The 18,762-nt window shown below is 51.3% G+C and overlaps 2 protein-coding genes across 5 annotated transcripts; one reads left to right on the top strand and one right to left on the bottom strand.

The window, feature by feature from the left end:
• The first annotated feature begins 8,573 nt into the window (after window positions 1-8,573).
• Window positions 8,574-13,523, top strand: LAMTOR4 (late endosomal/lysosomal adaptor, MAPK and MTOR activator 4). Of its 3 annotated transcripts, none has more exons than XM_009202685.2 (4): window positions 8,574-8,703; window positions 9,224-9,304; window positions 12,718-12,835; window positions 13,166-13,523. In XM_009202685.2, the coding sequence occupies exons 1-4, from the start codon at window positions 8,701-8,703 to the stop codon at window positions 13,210-13,212; spliced, it is 249 nt and encodes an 82-aa protein (XP_009200949.1). In that variant the 5' UTR covers window positions 8,574-8,700; the 3' UTR covers window positions 13,213-13,523. The 3 variants fall into 3 exon arrangements, with proteins under 3 accessions (XP_009200949.1, XP_003895836.1, XP_021791372.1); XM_003895787.4 differs by having other exon boundaries at window positions 8,576-8,703; window positions 13,183-13,523; XM_021935680.1 differs by lacking the exon at window positions 9,224-9,304 and having other exon boundaries at window positions 8,626-8,703; window positions 13,183-13,523.
• A 216-nt stretch (window positions 13,524-13,739) lies between these two features.
• Window positions 13,740-18,057, bottom strand: MAP11 (microtubule associated protein 11). Of its 2 annotated transcripts, none has more exons than XM_003895785.4 (11): window positions 17,427-18,057; window positions 17,183-17,278; window positions 16,972-17,101; window positions 16,710-16,796; window positions 16,435-16,555; window positions 16,186-16,333; window positions 15,975-16,057; window positions 15,727-15,890; window positions 15,018-15,172; window positions 14,609-14,802; window positions 13,740-14,511 (listed from the first exon to the last, which is right to left on the bottom strand). In XM_003895785.4, exons 1-11 carry the CDS (start codon window positions 17,835-17,837, stop codon window positions 14,358-14,360), a joined length of 1,743 nt encoding a protein of 580 aa, XP_003895834.1. In that variant the 5' UTR covers window positions 17,838-18,057; the 3' UTR covers window positions 13,740-14,357. The 2 variants fall into 2 exon arrangements, with proteins under 2 accessions (XP_003895834.1, XP_003895835.1); XM_003895786.4 differs by having other exon boundaries at window positions 17,927-18,057.
• Between the last annotated feature and the right edge of the window lie 705 nt (window positions 18,058-18,762).

Raw genomic sequence — 18,762 nt, 5'->3', positions numbered from 1 at the left:
GATATGCCTGCCTTGACCTCCCAAAGTGCTGGGATTACAGGCATGAGCCACTTCGCCCAGGCCTCACAGGCTCACTTTTTTTTGTTTGTTTGTTTTTGAGACAGAGTTTTGCTCTTGTTGCCCAGGCTAGAATACAATGGCGCAATCTCGGCTCACCACAACCTCCATCTCCCGGGTTCAAGAGATTCTCCTGCCTCAGCCTCCCAAGTAGCTGGGATTACAGGCATGCGCCACCACGCCTGGCTAATTTTGTATTTTTGGTAGAGACGGGGTTTCTCCATATTGGTCAGGCTGGTCTCAAACTCCCTACCTCAGGTGATACACCCACCTTGGCTTCCCAAAGTGGTGAGATTACAGGCGTGAGCCACCGAGCCGAGCCCATAGGTCACTTCTAATCACGACAGTCACCATATGAAACTGAAGCTGCCAGTTACCAGGGCAGCACAGTCACACACTCTGATTAGTCATTGCTTTTCCTCTCAAGAAATTGAAGCTAATTCTGGCTGATTACAGATAAAAGGAATTAATAAAAGTATCCTGGGCAGCCCATACAAGTATTAGGAGACTGGAGATGAAAACCTGAATGCTGATCTTCCAGGAACTATGCCCTAAAATCATGCTCAGACCTCCACTGCTGCAGCCCTACTCAGTGGGGTAGGAGAGACTCCTGCTATCATTCACACTGCACCAAGGATGCATGCCTTTCTGTGCCAGGAGTCTAGCCTTGCAAACTACCACCACTATTGAGGGCCAGGTGCCTCTAATACCACCCTCACCAGCAAAATAGATCCCGTATGGACCTCATTTTCAAGTTGCTCATGTGTGCATTGAAGGAAGTGATATTATGAAAGCCAAGAGGAGATAAGATTTCCCAATAAAGGTTGGTCTACGCTGTTTACTAAGTGGAAAACCCCAATAATCTGCAAATGAACTGTGGCTTTGGCCTGACTACCCCCAATAAAGACAACTGAAAAAAGATTTAAGGCCGGGCGTGGTGGCTCAAGCCTGTAATCCCAGCACTTTGGGAGGCCGAGATGGGTGGATCACGAGGTCAGGAGATCGAGACCATCCTGGCTAACACGGGCGTAAACCCCATCTCTACTAAAAATACAAAAAACTAGCCGGGCTTAGGTATGTATGCCTGTAGTCCCAGCTACCAGAGGCTGAGGCAGGAGAATGATGTGAATCTGGGAGGCGAGCCGCAGTGAGGCTGAGATCCCGCCACTGCACTCCAGCCTGGGCTGGCCAGAGCTGCAGAGTCCATCTCAAAAAAAAAAAAAAAAAAAAAAGATTTAAAATAAAAATATTTATGGCTGGGGCATGTTGGATCACACCGCAATCCCAGCACTTTGGGAGGCCAAGGTGGGTGGATCACCTGAGGTCAGGAGTTCAAGACCAGCCCGGCCAACATGGCAAAACCCCATCTCTACTAAAAATGGTTAAAAATTAGCCAGGTGTGGTAGCACACACCTGTAATCCCAGCTACTTGGGAGGCTGGAGGTAGGAGAATTGCTGAACTCAGGAGGTGAGGGGTTGCAGTGAGCCAAGATTGTGCCACCGCACTCCAGCCTGGTGACAGAGCGACCCGGCCTCCAAAATAAACAGGCCGGGCCGCGGCTCGCCTGTAATCCCAGCTTAATTTTGGGAGGCCGAGATCGGTGGACTGATTTAGGTCGAGATCGAGACCATCCTGGCTAACACGGTGAAACCCCGCCTCTACTAAAAAAAAAATACAAAAAACCAGTCAAGGATGAAGGGCACCTGTAACCTGTGCTACTTGGGAGGCTGAGGCAGGAGAATGCATGTGAAACCCCGGAGGCGGAGCTTGCAGTGAGCTGAGATCCGCCACTGCACTCCAGTCTGGCGATGAGCGACTCCACTCAAAAATAAAAATAAAAAAATAAAATAAAAATAAATAAAATACAAAGCACGCATCCTCAAAGACAAACACCAGAGAACCAAAGTGCTGATTCAAGCCCAAACACGTTTGAGGCTTGACCCCAAACGTGAGTAAACACAGCAGAGACATAAAGCTTGGCTTTTGTCATTCTCAAGAGTAGAGTGGGCTGCGTGCAGTGGCTCATGCCTATGATCTCAGCAGGTGGGAGGCCGAGGTGGGAAGATCACTTGAGCCCAGGAGTTTCACACCAGCCTGGGTAACATAGTGAGATCCCATCTTTAAAAAAAACAAAAACAAAAACAAAAAAACCCAGCCAGGTGTGGTGGCATGCACCTGTAGTCCCAGCTACTTGAGGGGCTGAGGCAGGAGGATCTCTTGAACCTGGGAGGTCAAGGCTGCACTAAGCTGAGATTGCGACACTGCACTCTAGCCTGGGTAACAAGGTGAGACGCTGTGTCAAAAAAAAAAAAAAAAAAAAAAAAAAGAGAGAGAGATAGAGTGAACATGGGTGAAAGTCCTTCAGCAACTGGGAAGGTAAACTTTAGAGAAGCATCTTCTGCTATTTGTCAAGACTCTAATCCATGGGCATTCACTGAAAGGCAGAGATGTATTTTTGGTGGCTTCATGCATTAGAGCAATGGGAGTTGGAGCTTACCATTCACCAAATGGAAGACGCTATGTAACAGTTGCTATACTGGGTTGAAAACTGAAGAATTTTACTCTGTTTGTTGGGGTGGACTGTACTCCCAGGAATTTTTCTGTGTGGCCACAGAACTTCAAACCATGTGTCTGAACTGTTAAGTACCTTAGATATCTAATAGCAGAAACTGTTTAGAGTAAGATAATAGTGCCTTAGGTCTTACAGTATACATAAAAGTATTTTTTCAAATAAAATGTCCAGAAAACAATCAAATATCACAAGGCATGTAATAAAGCAGGGCAGCCAGAACAATAGAAACAACAGACTACAGAAACATGTACACACACATACACACACAGACACACAAGGGCTCCAGATGTTGGAATTATCAGACACAGATTGTAACGCTTACTATGTTCAAGGAAATAAAAGTCTAATTTTAAGATCTCAGTGGCCGGGCAGTGCAGGTCACACTTGAAATTCCAGCACTGTGCAAGGTTGAGGCAGACAGATCACTTGAGACCAGAAGTTCAAGACCAGCCTGGGCAACATAGCGAGACCTCATCTCTATAACAAACAATAACAAACAAAAATTTAAAAATAAATTCGTGGATTTAGGCATGTTTGTTATATTTCAATTCACTGCAGTTATTGTACTGATTGATTTCAAAATATTTTTTTTCTTTTTTGTCCAGTGGAAGCCTCTTCAAGTTGGCTTTTGAATTCTTTTGACACAACCCTAGTCACCAATAAAGTTATCTTTTTATTGATTGATTGATTGACTGATTGATTGAGAAGGAGTCGCGTTCTGCTGCCCAGGCTGGAGTGCAGTGTCATGATCTCCATTCACTGCAACCTCTGCCTCCTAGATTCAAGTGATTCTCCTAAGCCTCCTGAGTACCTGGGATTACAGGCACATGCCACCACGCCCGGCTAATTTTTGTATTTTCAGTAGAGATGGGGTTTCAACATGTTGACCAGGCTGGTCTGGAACGCCTGACCTCATGATCCCTGCCTACCTCGGTCTTCCAGAGTGCTGGGATTACAGGCGTGAGCCACCGTGCCCGGCCCTAAAGTTATCTTTAACTTCATTCTGTAGTTTTATAATTGCTTTCTTTTTTTTGAGACTGAGTCTTGCTCTGTCGTCCGGGCTGGAGTTCAGTGGTGCAATCCTGGCTTACTGCAACCTCCGTCTCCCAGGTTCAAGTGATTCTCCTGCCTCAGCCTTCTGAGTAGCTGGGATTACAGGTGCCTGCCTCCACGTGCAGCGATGTTTTGAATTTTTATTAGAGACAGGGTTTGGCCATGTTGGCCGGGCTGGTCTCAAACTCCTGAGCCAAAGCGATCTGCCCGCTTTGGCCTCCCAAAATGCTGGATTACAGGTGTGAGCCACCGCACCCGGCCTCCATCTTTTATCTATCTACATCTTCTGCCTGCAGAGTGGCCTAGAAACTATGTTATCCCATAAAAATGGGCACTCACAATCCCCAGATATGCATTTCCAATTCCTCACAAATCCTCAGAGAATCAACAAATTCCAAGTTTGGGGCATAAATAGGTACAAAGTGAGCCTGAGAAGCTTTTTTTTTTTTTTTTTTTTTTGAGACGGAGTCTCGCTCTGTTGCCCAGGCTGGAGTGCAGTGGCACGATCTCGGCTCACTGAAACCTCCGCCTCCCAGGTTCAGGCAATTCTGTGCCATAGCCTCCCAAGTAGCTGGGATTACAGGCGCCCACAACCACACCCGGCTAATTTTTTGTATTTTTAGTAGAGATGGGGGTTTCTCCATCTTGCCAGGCTGGTCTTGAACTCCTGGCCTCGTGATCCACCTGCCTCGGCCTCTGAAAGTGCTAGAATTATAGGAGTGAACCACCATGCCCAGCCAAGCCTGAGAAGCTTTCTAATGCCAGAGTTACATCAAAAAGGACACAAGCCAACTCAGCAAAAATTGTGAACATTTGAATATTAGAGAAAACAATGATTGTACTGATTGAGCTACATCAAATCAATAAAAATCTATGTGTCCATAATGGCATTCAAAAAGGTAAAGCCATTTGTCACACTGGACATGGCAGCTCACACCTATAATCCCAACACTTTGGGAGGCCGAGGCAGGCGGATCACTTGAGCCCAGGAGTTCGAGACCAACCTGGGCAACATGGCGAGACCCTGTTTCTACAAGAAATCAAAAAATTAGCCACGTGAGGTGGTGCATGTCTGTAGTCCCAGCTTCTCAGGAGGCTAAGGTGAGAGGATTGCTCCAGCCCAGGAGTTCAAGGCTGCAGTGAGCCATGATCACACCACTGGACTCAAGCCTGTGCAACAGAGCAAGATCCTTTCTTTAAAAAAAAAAAAAGGGCTGGGTGCAGTGGCTCACGCCTGTAATCCCAACACTTTGGGAGGCCGAGGCGGGCGGATCATGAGGTTAGGAGACCAAGATCATCCTGGCTAACACGATGAAACCCCATCTCTACTAAAAATACAAAAAAAATAGCCGGGATGACGACATGCCCCTATAATCCCAGCTACTTGGGAGGCTGAGGCAGGAGAATTGCTTCAACCCGAGAGGCGGAGGTTGCAGTGAGCTGAGAGTGCACCACTGCACTACAGCCTGAGCAACATAGCGAGACTCTGTCTCAAAAAAAAAAAAAAAAAAAAGTTGAACTGATACTTCACAAAATATGATATCCCAAAAGACAAACCTGTCTGAAAATGTGATCAACCTCATTAATATTTAGGTAAATGCAAATAAAAACCACAATGAGAAGCCATCGCATATCTAAAAGTGTGGCAATACTGGCTGGGTGTGGTGGCTCATACCTATAATCCCAACACTTTGGGTGGCTGACGTGGGCAAATCACGAGGTCAAGAGATCGAGACTATCCTAGCCAACATGGTGAAACCTGTCTCTACTAAAAATATAAAAATTAGCTGGGTGTGGTGGTGCGCTCCTGTAGTCCCAGCTACTCAAGAGGCTGAGGCAGAAGAATTGCTTGAACCCGGGAGGCGGAGGTTGCAGTGAGCCGAGATTGCGCCACTGCACTCCAGTCTGGGCAACAGAACGAGACTCTGTCTCCAAAAAAAAAAAAAACAAAGTGTCGCAATACCAAGTGTTAATGGAGCTGGAGATAACCAGGAACTCTGACACATTGCTAGAGGAGTGTGAGTTGGTCTAACCAGTTTGATTTGCAGATCATAGATAAAAAAGATAAGGAACTCTGATTCATTTTTTTCTGGCAACCTGCTCTTTCTACCAAAAGCAGATAAATAATATACCAAAAAGAAACTATAGCCCAATCTCATTTATCATAATGGATTTTTAAAATTCTAAATAAAGCAGTACAACAAATGGGTAGTATAGTTTGTTCCAGTAGATTTTATTCCAGAAACACAAAGATGATTAAATATCACTTGATCTTAGCCAGAAGGCCGAGAAGCAATAAAGATGGTTAAATATCAAGAATACTGCCACTGGCTGGGCGCAGTGGCTCTCGCCTGTAATCCCAGCACTTTGGGAGGCCGAGGCGGGTGGATCACCTGAGGTCGGGAGTTCGAGACCAGCCTGACCAACATGGGAAACCCCGTCTCTACTAAAAATACAAAATTAGCTGGGCCTGGTGGCACATGCCTATAATCCCAGCTACTAGGGAGGCTGAGGCAGAAGAATTGCTTGAACCTGGGAGGCGGAGGTTGCGGTCAGCCGAGATCGTGCCATTGCACTCCAGCCTGGGCAACAAGAGTGAAACTCCGCCTCAAAAAAAAAAAAAAAAAAAAGAATACTGCCACCATAATTTATTACATCAAAATCTTTTTTTTTTTTTTGAGACGGAGTTTCATTCTTGTTGCCCAGGTCAGAGTGCAATGGCACAATCTTGGCTCATTGCAACCTCCGCCTCCTAGGTTCAAGGATTCTCCTGCCTCAGCCTCCCCAGTAGCTGGGATTACAGGCATGTACCACTGCACCTGCCTAATTTTTTTTTTTTTTTTTTTTGTATTTTTTGTAGTGATGAGGTTTCACCATGTTGGCCAGGCAGGTCTTGAACTCCTGACCTCAGGTGATCCACCCGCCTTGGTCTCCCAAACTGCTGGGATTACAGGTGTGAGCTACCATGCCCAGCCTTGAAATTGTTGTTTCTAACAAGTCTTAAAAGACACCCAGACTTCAACAATTGTTACTATATTCAGATTTTTTTTGGTTTGTTTTTGAGACAATCTTGCTCTTTTACCCAGTCTGGAGTGCAGTAGCATGATCATGGCTCACTGCAGCTTCAAACTCCTGGGCTCAAGCAATTCTCCCACCTCAGCCTCCCCGGTAGCTGGGACTACATGTGTGGTATCATGCCTGGTTAATTTTTAAATTTGTAGAGATGGGGTCTTGCTATGTTGCTCAGGCTTCTAGAATCACTCTTCATATTACTCACTAACACTGCCTCCACCACATTAATACGGCAACAGGTCTAGAAATTATTTAAAACAAAAATTTCCAATGTTTACATATATTGTGTGATATATGTATGTATGTGTGTGTGTGTGTGTGTGTGTGTGTGTCATTCCAAGGTACTGTTTCTAATTTTTTCCTGCAGAGAATATTCAGTATTGTATCTACATTGGCTAGCTGGGGATTCTATTCACCATCACATTGTCCCGGACTGAATCTGAGGACAAAAAACCGCTTTGGGAACAAATTCTTTTTTTTTTTTTTTTTTTGAGATGTAGTCTCGCTGTCTCCCAGGCTGGAGTGCAGTGGCATCTCGACTCACTGCAAGCTCCGCCTCCCGGGTTCACGCCATTCTCCTGCCTCAGCCTCCCGAGTAGCTGGAACTACAGGTGCCCGCCACCACGCCCAGCTAATTTTCTGTATTTTTTAGTAGGGACGGGGTTTCACTGTGTTAGCCAGGATGGTTTCGATCTTCTGACCTCGTGATCCGCCCGCCTCGGCCTCCCAAAGTTCTGGGATTACAGTCGTGAGCCACTGTGCCCGGCCAAGGGAACAAATTCTTGTCTTCAACAAAGAGCGGTCTTGAGTAGGCATAAAAGTAGCATTTGAAGGTTGGGCGCGGCGGCTCACGCCTGTAATCCCAGCACTTTGGGAGGCCGAGGCAGGCGGATCACTAGGCCAGGAGTTTGAGACCAGCCGGGCCGATATGGTGAAACCCTGTCTCTACTAAAAACATAAAAATAGCCGGGCATTGTGGCGGGCGCCTGTAATCCCAGCTACTTGGGAGGCTGAGGCAGGAGAATTGCTTGAACCTGGGAGGCGGAGGTTGTATTGAGCCAGAGATCACGCCATTGCACTCCAACGTGGGTGACAAGAGACTCCGACTCAAAAAAAAAAAAAAAAAAAGGTAGCATTCGAATAGCTTTTTTAATTTTTATTTTTTAGAGGAAGGGCACCCAGGCTGGAGTGCAGTGGCACCAAAATAGCTCACTGCACTCCAACTGCTGAGTTCAAGAGATTCTCCTGCATCAGCCTCCTTAGTAGCTGGAATTACTGGCGCGAGGCACCACGCCCGGCTTATTTTCTTATTTTTTGTAGAGGTGGTTGGAGGCAGGGGGTTGGGGAGGGTCTCGCTATGTTACTCAGGCTGGTCTGTAACTTGCCCTGAAATCATCCGTCCTCTTCCGCCTCGCAAAGCGCTGAGATTACAGGCGTGAGCCACGGCGCCCAGCCTTGAATAGATTTTACATGCATTGCACGTTATTTCCTTGTATTATCACGTTTTTTGGGTCCAGTCTTAAATCTGGGAAGGCATTCGTTTGGGGGGGTCACACTGGCGGGCATCCTGGTTCAGGCAGAACCCAGACTCTAGAAAGCGCGCGCGGGGCCACACGGTCAACCCTGTCCCACTCCCAGGCCCCCCAGACCGTCCCCTCCCCGGACGAACTCCCTCTTCCTCTCGCTCAGGCACTGACTGAGAGGCGGGGAGATGGGTGTTAAAGAGGGGATATCACCAATCAACGTGCGCCTCCGGGAAGGAGCGCTTCGCACTGGCTGGTTGGGTCTGACGACGTGGCCACGATCCAATCCTCATGCTAGAGGCGCGGCTAAAGGGTAGGGAAGCAAGCAGAAGGAGGAGCGCGCCGGGTGCGAGCACGTGACCGGGGCCTGAAGCCGGAAGCTACCTATCTGGTAGGGAGCTCCACCAGCACCGGAGACTGCGATGGTGAGTGAGGACGCATGCGCGGGAGGACCCGCTGGGGGTTCCGCGTCTCTGCTCCCCAATCTGTGTGGTTTCCCCCTCGTGGGTCTGCGCTCCACCCTCACCTCCTATCCGCTCGGGGAGGAAGACGGGATGGAGATGGGAGGGATGGCGACGGGAATGCTGGGGAGGGGTCTATGGGAGGGTGTTCTGGGGCTGCGGGTAGTCTGCAGGTCAGGGGCGGGGAGGTGGAGAGAGGGTCTGGGGGCAGGGGCCAGTGGGGCAGCGAAGTCCCCTCGGGGTAGCATAGGTGGAGCGTGGAAGGCCAGGGGAGCCCGGGGGCCGAGAGTGGGGGCAGATGGAGGCTCGGGAAGATCAGTATTGAGGACCATGTAGGGGGAAGGGGGCCGGGAAAGGACCTGGCTGGGGAATGAGAAAACCTGGGGCCATCGTCAATCAAGAGACTTGGGTTTGTAGGTGAAGGGTATCAGGGGCCATCCATCCCTCTAGCATGCTTCTCACTACTTGCATCTTTACCCACTAGACTTCTGCACTGACCCAGGGGCTGGAGCGAATCCCAGACCAGCTCGGCTACCTGGTACTGAGTGAAGGTGCAGTGCTGGCGGTGCGTTCTGGGAAAGGGAGGGGGTCCCTTAGTGCACACAGCCCGGTAACCCCTTCTAATATTGGCCCTTCTTTTCTCGACTTTTACCTGGTTTGCGGTCTGGCATCTATTAGGTTGGTACAAAAGTATTTGCAGTTTTTGCAATTACTTTCAGTAATCAGTCTGTGGAATCTTAGTCTCCTAACGGTTGCGATTTATTTATTTATTTATTTATTTATTTATTTATAGTTTTTGAAACTGAGTTTCATTCTTGTTGCCCCAAGCTGGAGTGCAGTGGTGCGATCTCGGCTCACTGCAACCTCCGCCTCCGGGGTTCAAGCTATTGTCCTGCCTCAGCCTCCCGAGTAGCTGGGATTACAGGCATGTGCCACCACACTCGGCTAACTTTTTGTATTTTTAGTAGAAACAGGGTTTCACCGTGTTAGCCAGGCTGGTCTCAAACTCCTGACCTCAGGTGATCCACCTGCCTCAGCCTCCCAAAGTGCTGGGATTACAGGCGTGAGCCAACATCCCTGGCCTTTATTTGATATTTCTTAAAGAGTCATTTGTATTCTGTTCCATAGTACTGTATAGTGTTAGGTCTCTAAATGTTTTTGATTTAGCTAGAGACAAAGCTTAAGGTTAAGTGTTGAAAACAATACAGGTGGTAAAAGACTATTGAAGGAATCCAGGATATTAAAAATTCAACATGTTATGACAAGGTAACTAACTTTCCTGGAGGTAGGAATTCAGCTCAGCTTAAAGGAGAGTATTTACAGTGGGGAGGTGGACATATTTGCAGGTGTGTGGCACTGACCTTTCTGAACTGATGGTAAGTCTGTGCTGAAGAGATTTGGGAAGATTTGAGGGAAGAGGAGGATATGGTCAGGGAGGATCTGATTGTGAAGGATCTTCAAGGCCAGGTTAACACACTTGAACTTACTCTTCTTGGAGGTAATACAGTTTGAAACGTTTTTTAAACAGAAACAAGACCCAGTGAGGTGGTTGAGCAATATTGTTGTTAGTGATGTGAAGATGGGCAGAAGGAGGCATCATTAAGAGATTAGACTGGGCCGGGCATAGGTGGCTCACGTCTTTAGTAATCCCAGCACTTTGGGAGGCCAAGGCGAGTGGATCACGAGGTCAGGAGATCTAGACCATCCTGGCCAACACGGTGAAACCCTGTCTCTATTAAAAATACAAAAACAAAATTGGCCAGGCGTGGTGGTGGGCGCCAGCTACTTGGGAGGCTGAGGCGGGAGAATGGCGTGAACCAGGAAGGCGGAGGTTGCAGTTAGCCAAGATCGCACCACTGCACTCCAGCCTGGGTGACAGAGCAAGACTCCGTCTCAAAAAAAAAAAAAAAAAGAAAAAAGGAGATGAGACTAGGCAAGTGGCAGTAAGAAGGAGCAAGGAGAGAAGAGTTTTGTTTTTGTTTTTGTTTTTGTTGTTTTTTGAGACAGAGTCTCACTGTGTGGCCCAGGCTGGAGTGCAGTGGCATGATCTCAGCTCAGGGCAACCTCCGCCTCCCAGGTTCAAGCGATTCTCCCGCCTAAGCCTCCTGAGTAGCTAGGATTACAGGCGTGTGCCACCACACCCAGCTAATTTTTGTATTTTTAGTAGAGATGGGGTTTTGCCATGTTGGCCAGGCTGGTCTCGAACTCCTGACCTTGTGATCTGCCCACCTCAGCCTCCCAAAGTGCTGGGATTACAGGCATGAGCCACCGCGCCCGGCCCTTTTTTTTTTTTTTTTTAGGACAGAGTCTTGCTGTCACTCAGGCTGAAGTGCAGTAGTGTGATCACATCTCATTGCAGTCTTGAACTCCTGGGCCCAAGCGATCCTCCCACCTCAGCATCCCAAGTAACTAGAACTATAGGCAAGCACCACCACGCCCAGCCATTAAAAAAAAAAATTTATAGGGACAGGGGTCTTGCTATGTTGCCCAGGTTGGTCTCGAAGTCCTGGCCTCCATCAATCCTCCTGCCTTGGCCTCCCAAAGTGCTGGGATTATAGGTATGAGCTACTGTGCTTGGCTGGGAGAAGATATTTTAAAGGAGGAATCAGTATATCTTGCTAATGACTAGAAATAGGTAATAAAAGAAATACTTCTCTAGCTAGAACTCTAAAGCCTGGAAGAGTGATGATGCCTTAAGAAACATGTTCCTGTGTGGTGGCTCACACCTATAATCCCAGCACTTTGGGAGGCTGAGGTGGGTGGATCACTTGAGGTCAGGAGTTTGAGACCAGCCTAGCCAGCATGGTGAAACCCCATCTTTACTGAAAATACAAAAAACTAGCCTGGCGTGGAGGCACATGCCTGTAATCCCAGCTACTTGGGAGGTTCATGCAGGAGAATTGCTTGAACCCAGGAGGCAGAGGTTGCAGCAAGCCAAGAGTGCACCACTGCACTCCAGCCTGGGCAATAGAGTGAGACTCCATCTCAAAACACAAACAAACAAGAAATCAAAAAAGGAAGTAGACTGGAAAGGAGGTGGATAAGGATAAGGTGAAATTTGATGGCCCAACTTTAGACATTGAGTTTGATGTAAAATAGCAGTTAATATATATTGCTAGCTCAGCAAAAGGAACTAAATCTAGTGGAGGCCCATATCAAGGAAGAGGGAAGAGGAAGTTGAGACAGTCACCAGAAAAGAGGAACCCTAAGCCACTGTCCCATCACTTACTCCGGGGTCAACAGAGGGAGGGATTCAAGGACAAACGGAATGTTTATGTTGGAGATTGTGCAAACAGGGCAGCAAGTGGGAAGACTAAGAAAAAGATGGAGCCATTAACAGGTCAGTGGTGGGCAGGCATTCATTTCGGAGAATGTGGTTTTATCAAATAGGCAGGGACATGGGAGAAATCCAGTTTCATGGGGTTAGAAAAGCATGGTCAATAAAGACATGGATGGCCAAGCACGGTGGCTTACGTCTGTAATCCCAGCATTTTGGAAGGCTGAGGCGGGCAGATCATTTGAGGTCAAGAGTTTGAGACCAGCTGATTAATATGGGAAAACCTCGTCTCTACTAAAAATATAAAAAATTAGCCAGGTGTGGTGATGCTGGTATATACCTGTAATCTCAGCTACTTGGGAGGCTAAGGCAGGAGAATCGCTTGAACCCGAGAGGCCGAGATTGCACCACTGCACTCCAGCGTGGGTGACAGAACGAGATTCCGTCTCAGAAAAAAAGAGAGATGGATAAGCTGCTGCTCATCCGGGAACGTCCAGTATTACGGGAAACAGGATGGCATCTGGAGGGTAACAACATCATAGGGGGAGATTTCAGGTTTTTTCCAAAGCTGGGTGACCCAAGGGTACTGGCAAGCCGAGGGGGAGATGGTCTAAGTGTGAGAGCCAAGGGGACTGTGCCTGGAATTCCGTCCCGAGCCTGTGCCGTAATGCCCGCCCCCTCCCTCCTCCGTCTGCATGCAGTCATCTGGGGACCTGGAGAATGACGAGCAAGCAGCCAGTGCCATCTCTGAGCTGGTCAGCACGGCCTGCGGTTTCCGGCTGCACCACGGCATGAATGTGCCCTTCAAGCGCCTGTCTGGTGAGCCCCTGTCCCTGCCCTTGGTGGTAGTACTGGGAGGAAGGGCCACTTCCAGAGGCTTCTCTTCTTCCTCCCAGCCTCCCACCATCTCCTCCTGGGGTCTCTGGTCTGGCCACTTTCCTCCCTTTGGGACTCCCCTGTATCAGAATTGTGAATGAGAAGGCAAGAGAAAGGAGATGTAGCAGAGGCCACTCATCTTCAAATCTCTGAGCCTGGAACGATAGAATTTCTTTGGCTTTGATCCCAGCCAATGTGCGTGTGGCCCCGCCCCATGGAGTCTGTTGCACCCACTAACTCTGTGCTCCCTTCCCTCTCCTGGGGCGGGGGAAGGTGTGTCTCTCCTCCAGTGGTCTTTGGAGAACACACGCTGCTGGTGACGGTGTCAGGACAGAGGGTGTTTGTGGTGAAGCGGCAGAACCGAGGTCGGGAGCCCATTGATGTCTGAGCCTGCCGGAGGGTGAGGGTCGGAGAAGCGGATTGGGTCCTGGGCCTCTGTGATGAGGCAGGCACAGCCGTCAGTCTTGGCTTGCTGCTAGAACTAGGGCCTTCTGCTCGCCCACCTCCCACCCCTACCTGGATGGGCCGAAGCTTGGGGACTGAGAGCTGTGTTAAGGAGAACAAGGGCAAGGAGACCTCCCTTTGTGCTCCCTCCCTCCCTCCCTAATAAACATGAGCCTGATGTTCTCTAGCCCAGGGACATGTGTGTTTAGTGTGGGAATGGTTACACCCCATGTCTGTCTTCCACCTTCTGGGGAGAAAGTCATGCACTTTAGCCCAAGTTGGGTGTGGCAGGGGTGCCTCTGTGTGCTATAAAACTGGGAAACAGAAAAAGCTGGAGGGGAAGGGAGTCACTCTGAGCCCTGGCGACTTCTGCTCTTCCCATCAGTACACAAACTAGTCATCCTTCTCCCTCCTGAACAGGCATTTAATAGTCTTATTTCAGTTGGAAGCAATAGTTGGAGAATAAGTTACAGGAACAGACCAAAAAAAAAAAAAAAAAAAAAAAAAAACCCACAACAACTTAAAGTGCTTCAGGCTGCAAACGTAAACATGAGGGGCAGGAGGCCACCTGCCTGGCCCTGTCCCCAACCCCTGAGACAGGACGGTCACTGTCAGGGGCCCTTAGCCATCACCACCCTCTAATCTCAGCCCTGCAGGAGGGAGGGAGGGAATGTCAGAGGTGGGAAAGAACTCAAAGGGAATGAGGAAGATACTTTGTAAACTTAGAACCAGGGTAAAGGGCGGGGGGCAAGGGAGCTCTGGAAACCCTTGCCCTGGCCTAGGGGTGGGGCCAGCCCCCCCCACAGGAACTCGGGGAATACTGGTGGCTTAGTCCCAGCCATGCCCGCCCACTTCACAGCTTTTCCCCCGTCCCTGATCAGCAGACACAGACAGGCAGCTCTGCCAGGCCTCTTCACCCCCATCTGGGAGGCATCCCAGGGGAGGCACAGCCCGGGAGCAGGGATCCCCTCTGGGGGCATTGGGTCTCTGGAGTGTAAGAGGGAACAGAGCTGGCACGATGCTACTTGACGGGTTCCACCACCAAGACCTTGCACTCGCGCTTGGCAATCTTGTCCAGAGACAACACAGCCTTGTCCGGGGGCAGGTAGAGGGGGCGGCCAACAGGAGAGGCCACAGGGGGCGTGATGGCCCTGCGCTCCATCACACTGCCCGACCTGGGGGAAGGCAGAGGCTGTGGGCGCTGGTCAGACCCGGCACCCTCCCTGCTCCCAGCCTCTACCCCATCCCATGCCACGCCCCCTGGTTCTGTACCTCATGAGGTGGCTTCGGGAAGGCTGCTGGTGGGAGAAGGACTGGGAGCGGCCCAGGCTAGCCTGATGCCTCTCCACCAAGTCCCGGACAGCAGGGCTGCTGGGGCTGCTCTTGCGGGAGAGAGGCCGGGCCTCGGGTGGAGGGTGGGACACGCTGGCGGTGAACTGCAGCTTCAGTTTCATGTGCTGGCTTAGCTGGGGGGAGACGCAGGTCAGCATGCCAGCTCGGCTTCCAGGGCCCAGGCCTCCTTCCAAATGGTCTTCCCCACGTGACAGACTGATGTCAAATCTAAATCCCACCTTCCCTCTGCCCAGCTTTTTATTTCATCCCTAAAATCTAAGGGTCCTGCCTCCATCCACCCCAGCATTCTGCATCACTCAGCACTCAGCTCAGACCCTCCCCAGCCCACCTCGAAGAGTCCCGTCCTCAGAGCCTGGAAGGCCACACTGAAGGTGAGAGCGCTGCCCTTCCGGGAAAAGCCGAGGTTGTTGAGGGGCGTGTGGCAGACGATGGAGTCCAGGGCAGCCTGCATGGCCCGGCGCTCCTCCTCACACAGCTGCTTTCCTGGGGGCAGAAACAGGGACCAGCAAACACTACAGCGTTCCTCATTCCCACAGGGCCTTCGCCAGCACATCTGATTCTCAAAGCCACTCTGTGGAGTAAACTGAGCAAACGTTATCTTTTGTGCATGTTGTAGATAACAACGGCTAATACTTACTGTGTGCAAGGCATGTCATGTATATTAACTCAGTATCTGCATGACAACCCCATGAGATATGAGTTGCTGTATTTTAGAGGTGAGGACTCTGAGACCCAGAGAGGTTAAGTAACTTATTCAAGGTCACACAGCTAGTAAAAGAGAGAAGTAGAGTTCACACCAGCAAGTGCAGCTCCAGTGTGTATGCCCTGAAAGTCACTCTGCCCCACTGCCTCTCTAAACTCTCCATCTAGGACACTGGGGAGATGACCCAGGTACAGGGCGGAAGCCACCTGCCACAAGTCACCTCCTGTGGTGGGGCTGGCACCAAGTTTGGCTGTTATCACTGTCCGGCCTCCCTGACTTTTTCCTTTCTTTTCTCCTTCCTGGGGATCAGATCCCCACCTGGCAGCTGACCTACCAGCCTGTGCATGCTCTGGGGTCCACACGAGCCTCACAGCAAGGAAGTCTTGGAGATTGTTGAGCAAAGTGTAGGTGACAGTGAATCGCTCGTAGGTCCGAACAGGGGACTCACAAGAAGCGGTCATCACGAAACACGGGCGGTCCAGGCGGACACTGGGCAGGCTAGGAGTGGTGAGAGAGGGATGCTGGCTGCGTGTGTTAAGCCACAAAGGCGAATGCCACAGTTCCTCCGGGATCCACACTCACCGGTAGTGGGTGTAGATGCTCTGAGTGAAGGGCAGCTTTGGGGTGGACCACTGAACCACAGCAATCAGGGGAACTTCCAGGCCCTGCGGGAGGGACAAAGGGGGTTGGGGCAGGTATTAAGAGTGCCCCTCCCATCTTGAGTCAGCTGCATGGTCTTTCCCTCCCACTGCCTTATCACTTTTCTTTGAACACACCAGCCCCTTATGCTCACCTCCTTGGCCCCTGGAGGGGGCTGCTCACCCCCTCGTAGCTGAAACAGGAAGTTGTGTTCCTCCAGGGCATTCAGTGGGCAGGGGAAGCAGCCAGAGGTCCCAGGTAGGCGGCAGAAGGAGCCCATGGAGACTTCCCCAGACTGGTGACTAGCTCAGAAAAGAGAACAAGGCATGGTCTCCCCATGCCAGAGCTCAGTCCCTGAAGCCATCCCCACCACTTCATAGCCTCGCCCCTCCCAGGACCTCACCAGACATTGTCCACCAGCAGCACAGAGCCATCGGGCATGACAGGTAGATAACTGGCGTTGAAGTTGGGGAGGATTCGGATATCCCAGATGGAGATTTCCTCCTGAGAGGAGCTGTTCAGCACTGTGGGAGAGGACCAGCTTGGCTCAGAATAGCTGGACCCCTCAGGCCCCACCTTTACCCAGAAAAAACCGGACCCCACCAGCCTGCCCAGAGGAACTGCATCCAATCAGTTCCCTTGCTGCTCCCCGAGGCTGGAGCTGGCAGACCTGCTTACCCTTGAGCGCGGTCAAGTGTTTTCCAGCCACAGTGAACTGCCGGCATCTCAGAACCGGAGGGGGCAGCAGAGTCAGCAGCGTGCTCACTGCGGGAGGGGTTGGGGGCAAGAAGTGATGGTCTGGGGGCTGACCTCACCTCCAACCCAGAATTCTCACCTTCCTCTTCTCAGAGCCCATTAGCCACTTTCCAGTGTGACCCCTCCCCTCTCTCCCTCAATTCCGAGAGACTCTAGCCCTTCGCCTCTTCGTTGTCCTGCCCACCTTGGGCCTTGAAAGCGCTCTGCTCGCCCCGGAATGTCTCCCCAGGAGATCGGGTCTGCAGCAATCGCAGGTAGCCTTGATCTCTGACCTCTGGTGCCTCAACCTCCCGCTTCCACACAGTCACTACAATCTGTCAAGAGGAAAGACAGATGGCTGAGCCCGGAAAAGGTGTCTTAATTAGGACAACAGCTCCACTCCTTGCTCATCTTACCTTGGCCTTAGGTGTCCCTGGGGGCAGTCTATCCAGTGAAACGGTGAGTGGGAAGATGACCTCATCTGTGGAAACAATCGGTTCCTCCACAGGCAGCTGGGGTTGGGAAAGGGGTGAAGAGGTCAGGAGCAAGTCAGAGGCAGCCTGCAGCCTTTCCCTTTAAGACCAGCAGGTCATCTGCCTCCTGCCTTACGCCCCCAGCAAACCCCCTCCGCCCTGTGCCGGGTCCCCCAAAGCTCCTCACCGTGGTCGCTCCCCCTGAGGTAGCAGGGCCCGGGCCGTGGGTGAGAAGGGGGCTGCAGCCTCGGAACAAACCCCCACCCCCAGGATCCCCTCCCCCTGGGGGCTCCGAATCCTGGTCGCCGGCACCGCCGCCACCCGGCATCCCGCCTCCAGCGCTGACCGAGGCCAGGGCGGCCAGGGCGGTTGCCAGTTCTGCCCAGGCTCCTCTGGAGCCCAAGCCCGGGCTGCCCCCGGCGCCGGACCCCGCACCGCCCCGGCAGCGCAACACCAGCAGAAACCGGACAGTCTCCCCCAAGTACAGATGGTTGCGCCGGGGCAGCGCCCGGTACCGGCCCGGATCCCCTGCCAGCTCCGCGCGCGGCGGCAGCGGCACGGCCGGGAAGTACATCGAATAGTCGCACTGGGACTCCATGGGGCGGCGAGGACGGCGCGACCGGGAGCCCAGACCGGAGGCCGACCCCCAGCGGGGCCCTCTAGGGTAGGTCCAGAGGGTCCCGACACCTCGGGCTGCTGCGCGCGGCTGGGGCGGCCCGAGAGACCGGCCCGGTCCCGGCACCCGGGCAACAAATCCGGAACCGAGACCCGGCGGCGCCGGAACCGGGGCACTGAGCCGAATGACTGGAGAGAAACCGGAAGCGGAAGGGAGGGGGCGTGGCCGCCGTGGCCCCGGAATCTGCGGGTGCCCGGACCGTGGAGGAGGGGGCGGGGTCCCGCTGCTCTGAGGCTGAGAGAACGGTGGCCGGGGCTGCGGCCAGGCGTCTTGGAAAAGAAATGTAAGAACCCTGTCGGCCAGGCGTGTTGGCTCACGCCAGTAATCCCAGCACTGTGGGAGGCCGAGGCGGGAGGATTGCTTGAGGCCTGGAGTTCAAGACCTCCCTGGCCAACATAGCAAGACCTCCTCTCTGCAAAAACTTTAAATAAATTGTCCGGGTGCGGTGGCGCGCGCCTGTACTCCCAGCTACTTAGAAGGCCTAGGCAGGAGGATCCTTTGAGCCCAGAAGTTTGAGGCTGAAGTGAGCTATGATTGGGACACTGGTGCAGCCTGGATGACAGAGTGAGATCTTGTCTCAAAAAATGAATAAATAAATAAATAAATAAATAAACCTTCCAACCCCACTTCTTCCAGGAAGATTCTCCATCCCTCCCCTTTCCATCCTCCATAAATCAAGTAGAAGTTTCAAATTATTTATTCATTCAACAAATATTTCAGAGAGAAATGAACAGTCTAGTAGCAAATATTTCATAGAGAAATGGATGTATCATTCCAACTCACCATGCCCCAAACTTTCTGTGGCTCACTCCATCTTTTGCCCACCTAGGGAACTTTGGTGATGTGG

The sequence above is a fragment of the Papio anubis genome, chromosome 4 (genome assembly GCF_008728515.1).
Source record: "Papio anubis isolate 15944 chromosome 4, Panubis1.0, whole genome shotgun sequence".
NCBI lineage: Eukaryota > Metazoa > Chordata > Mammalia > Primates > Cercopithecidae > Papio > Papio anubis.
This window is presented reverse-complemented; position numbering and strand designations above follow the sequence as displayed.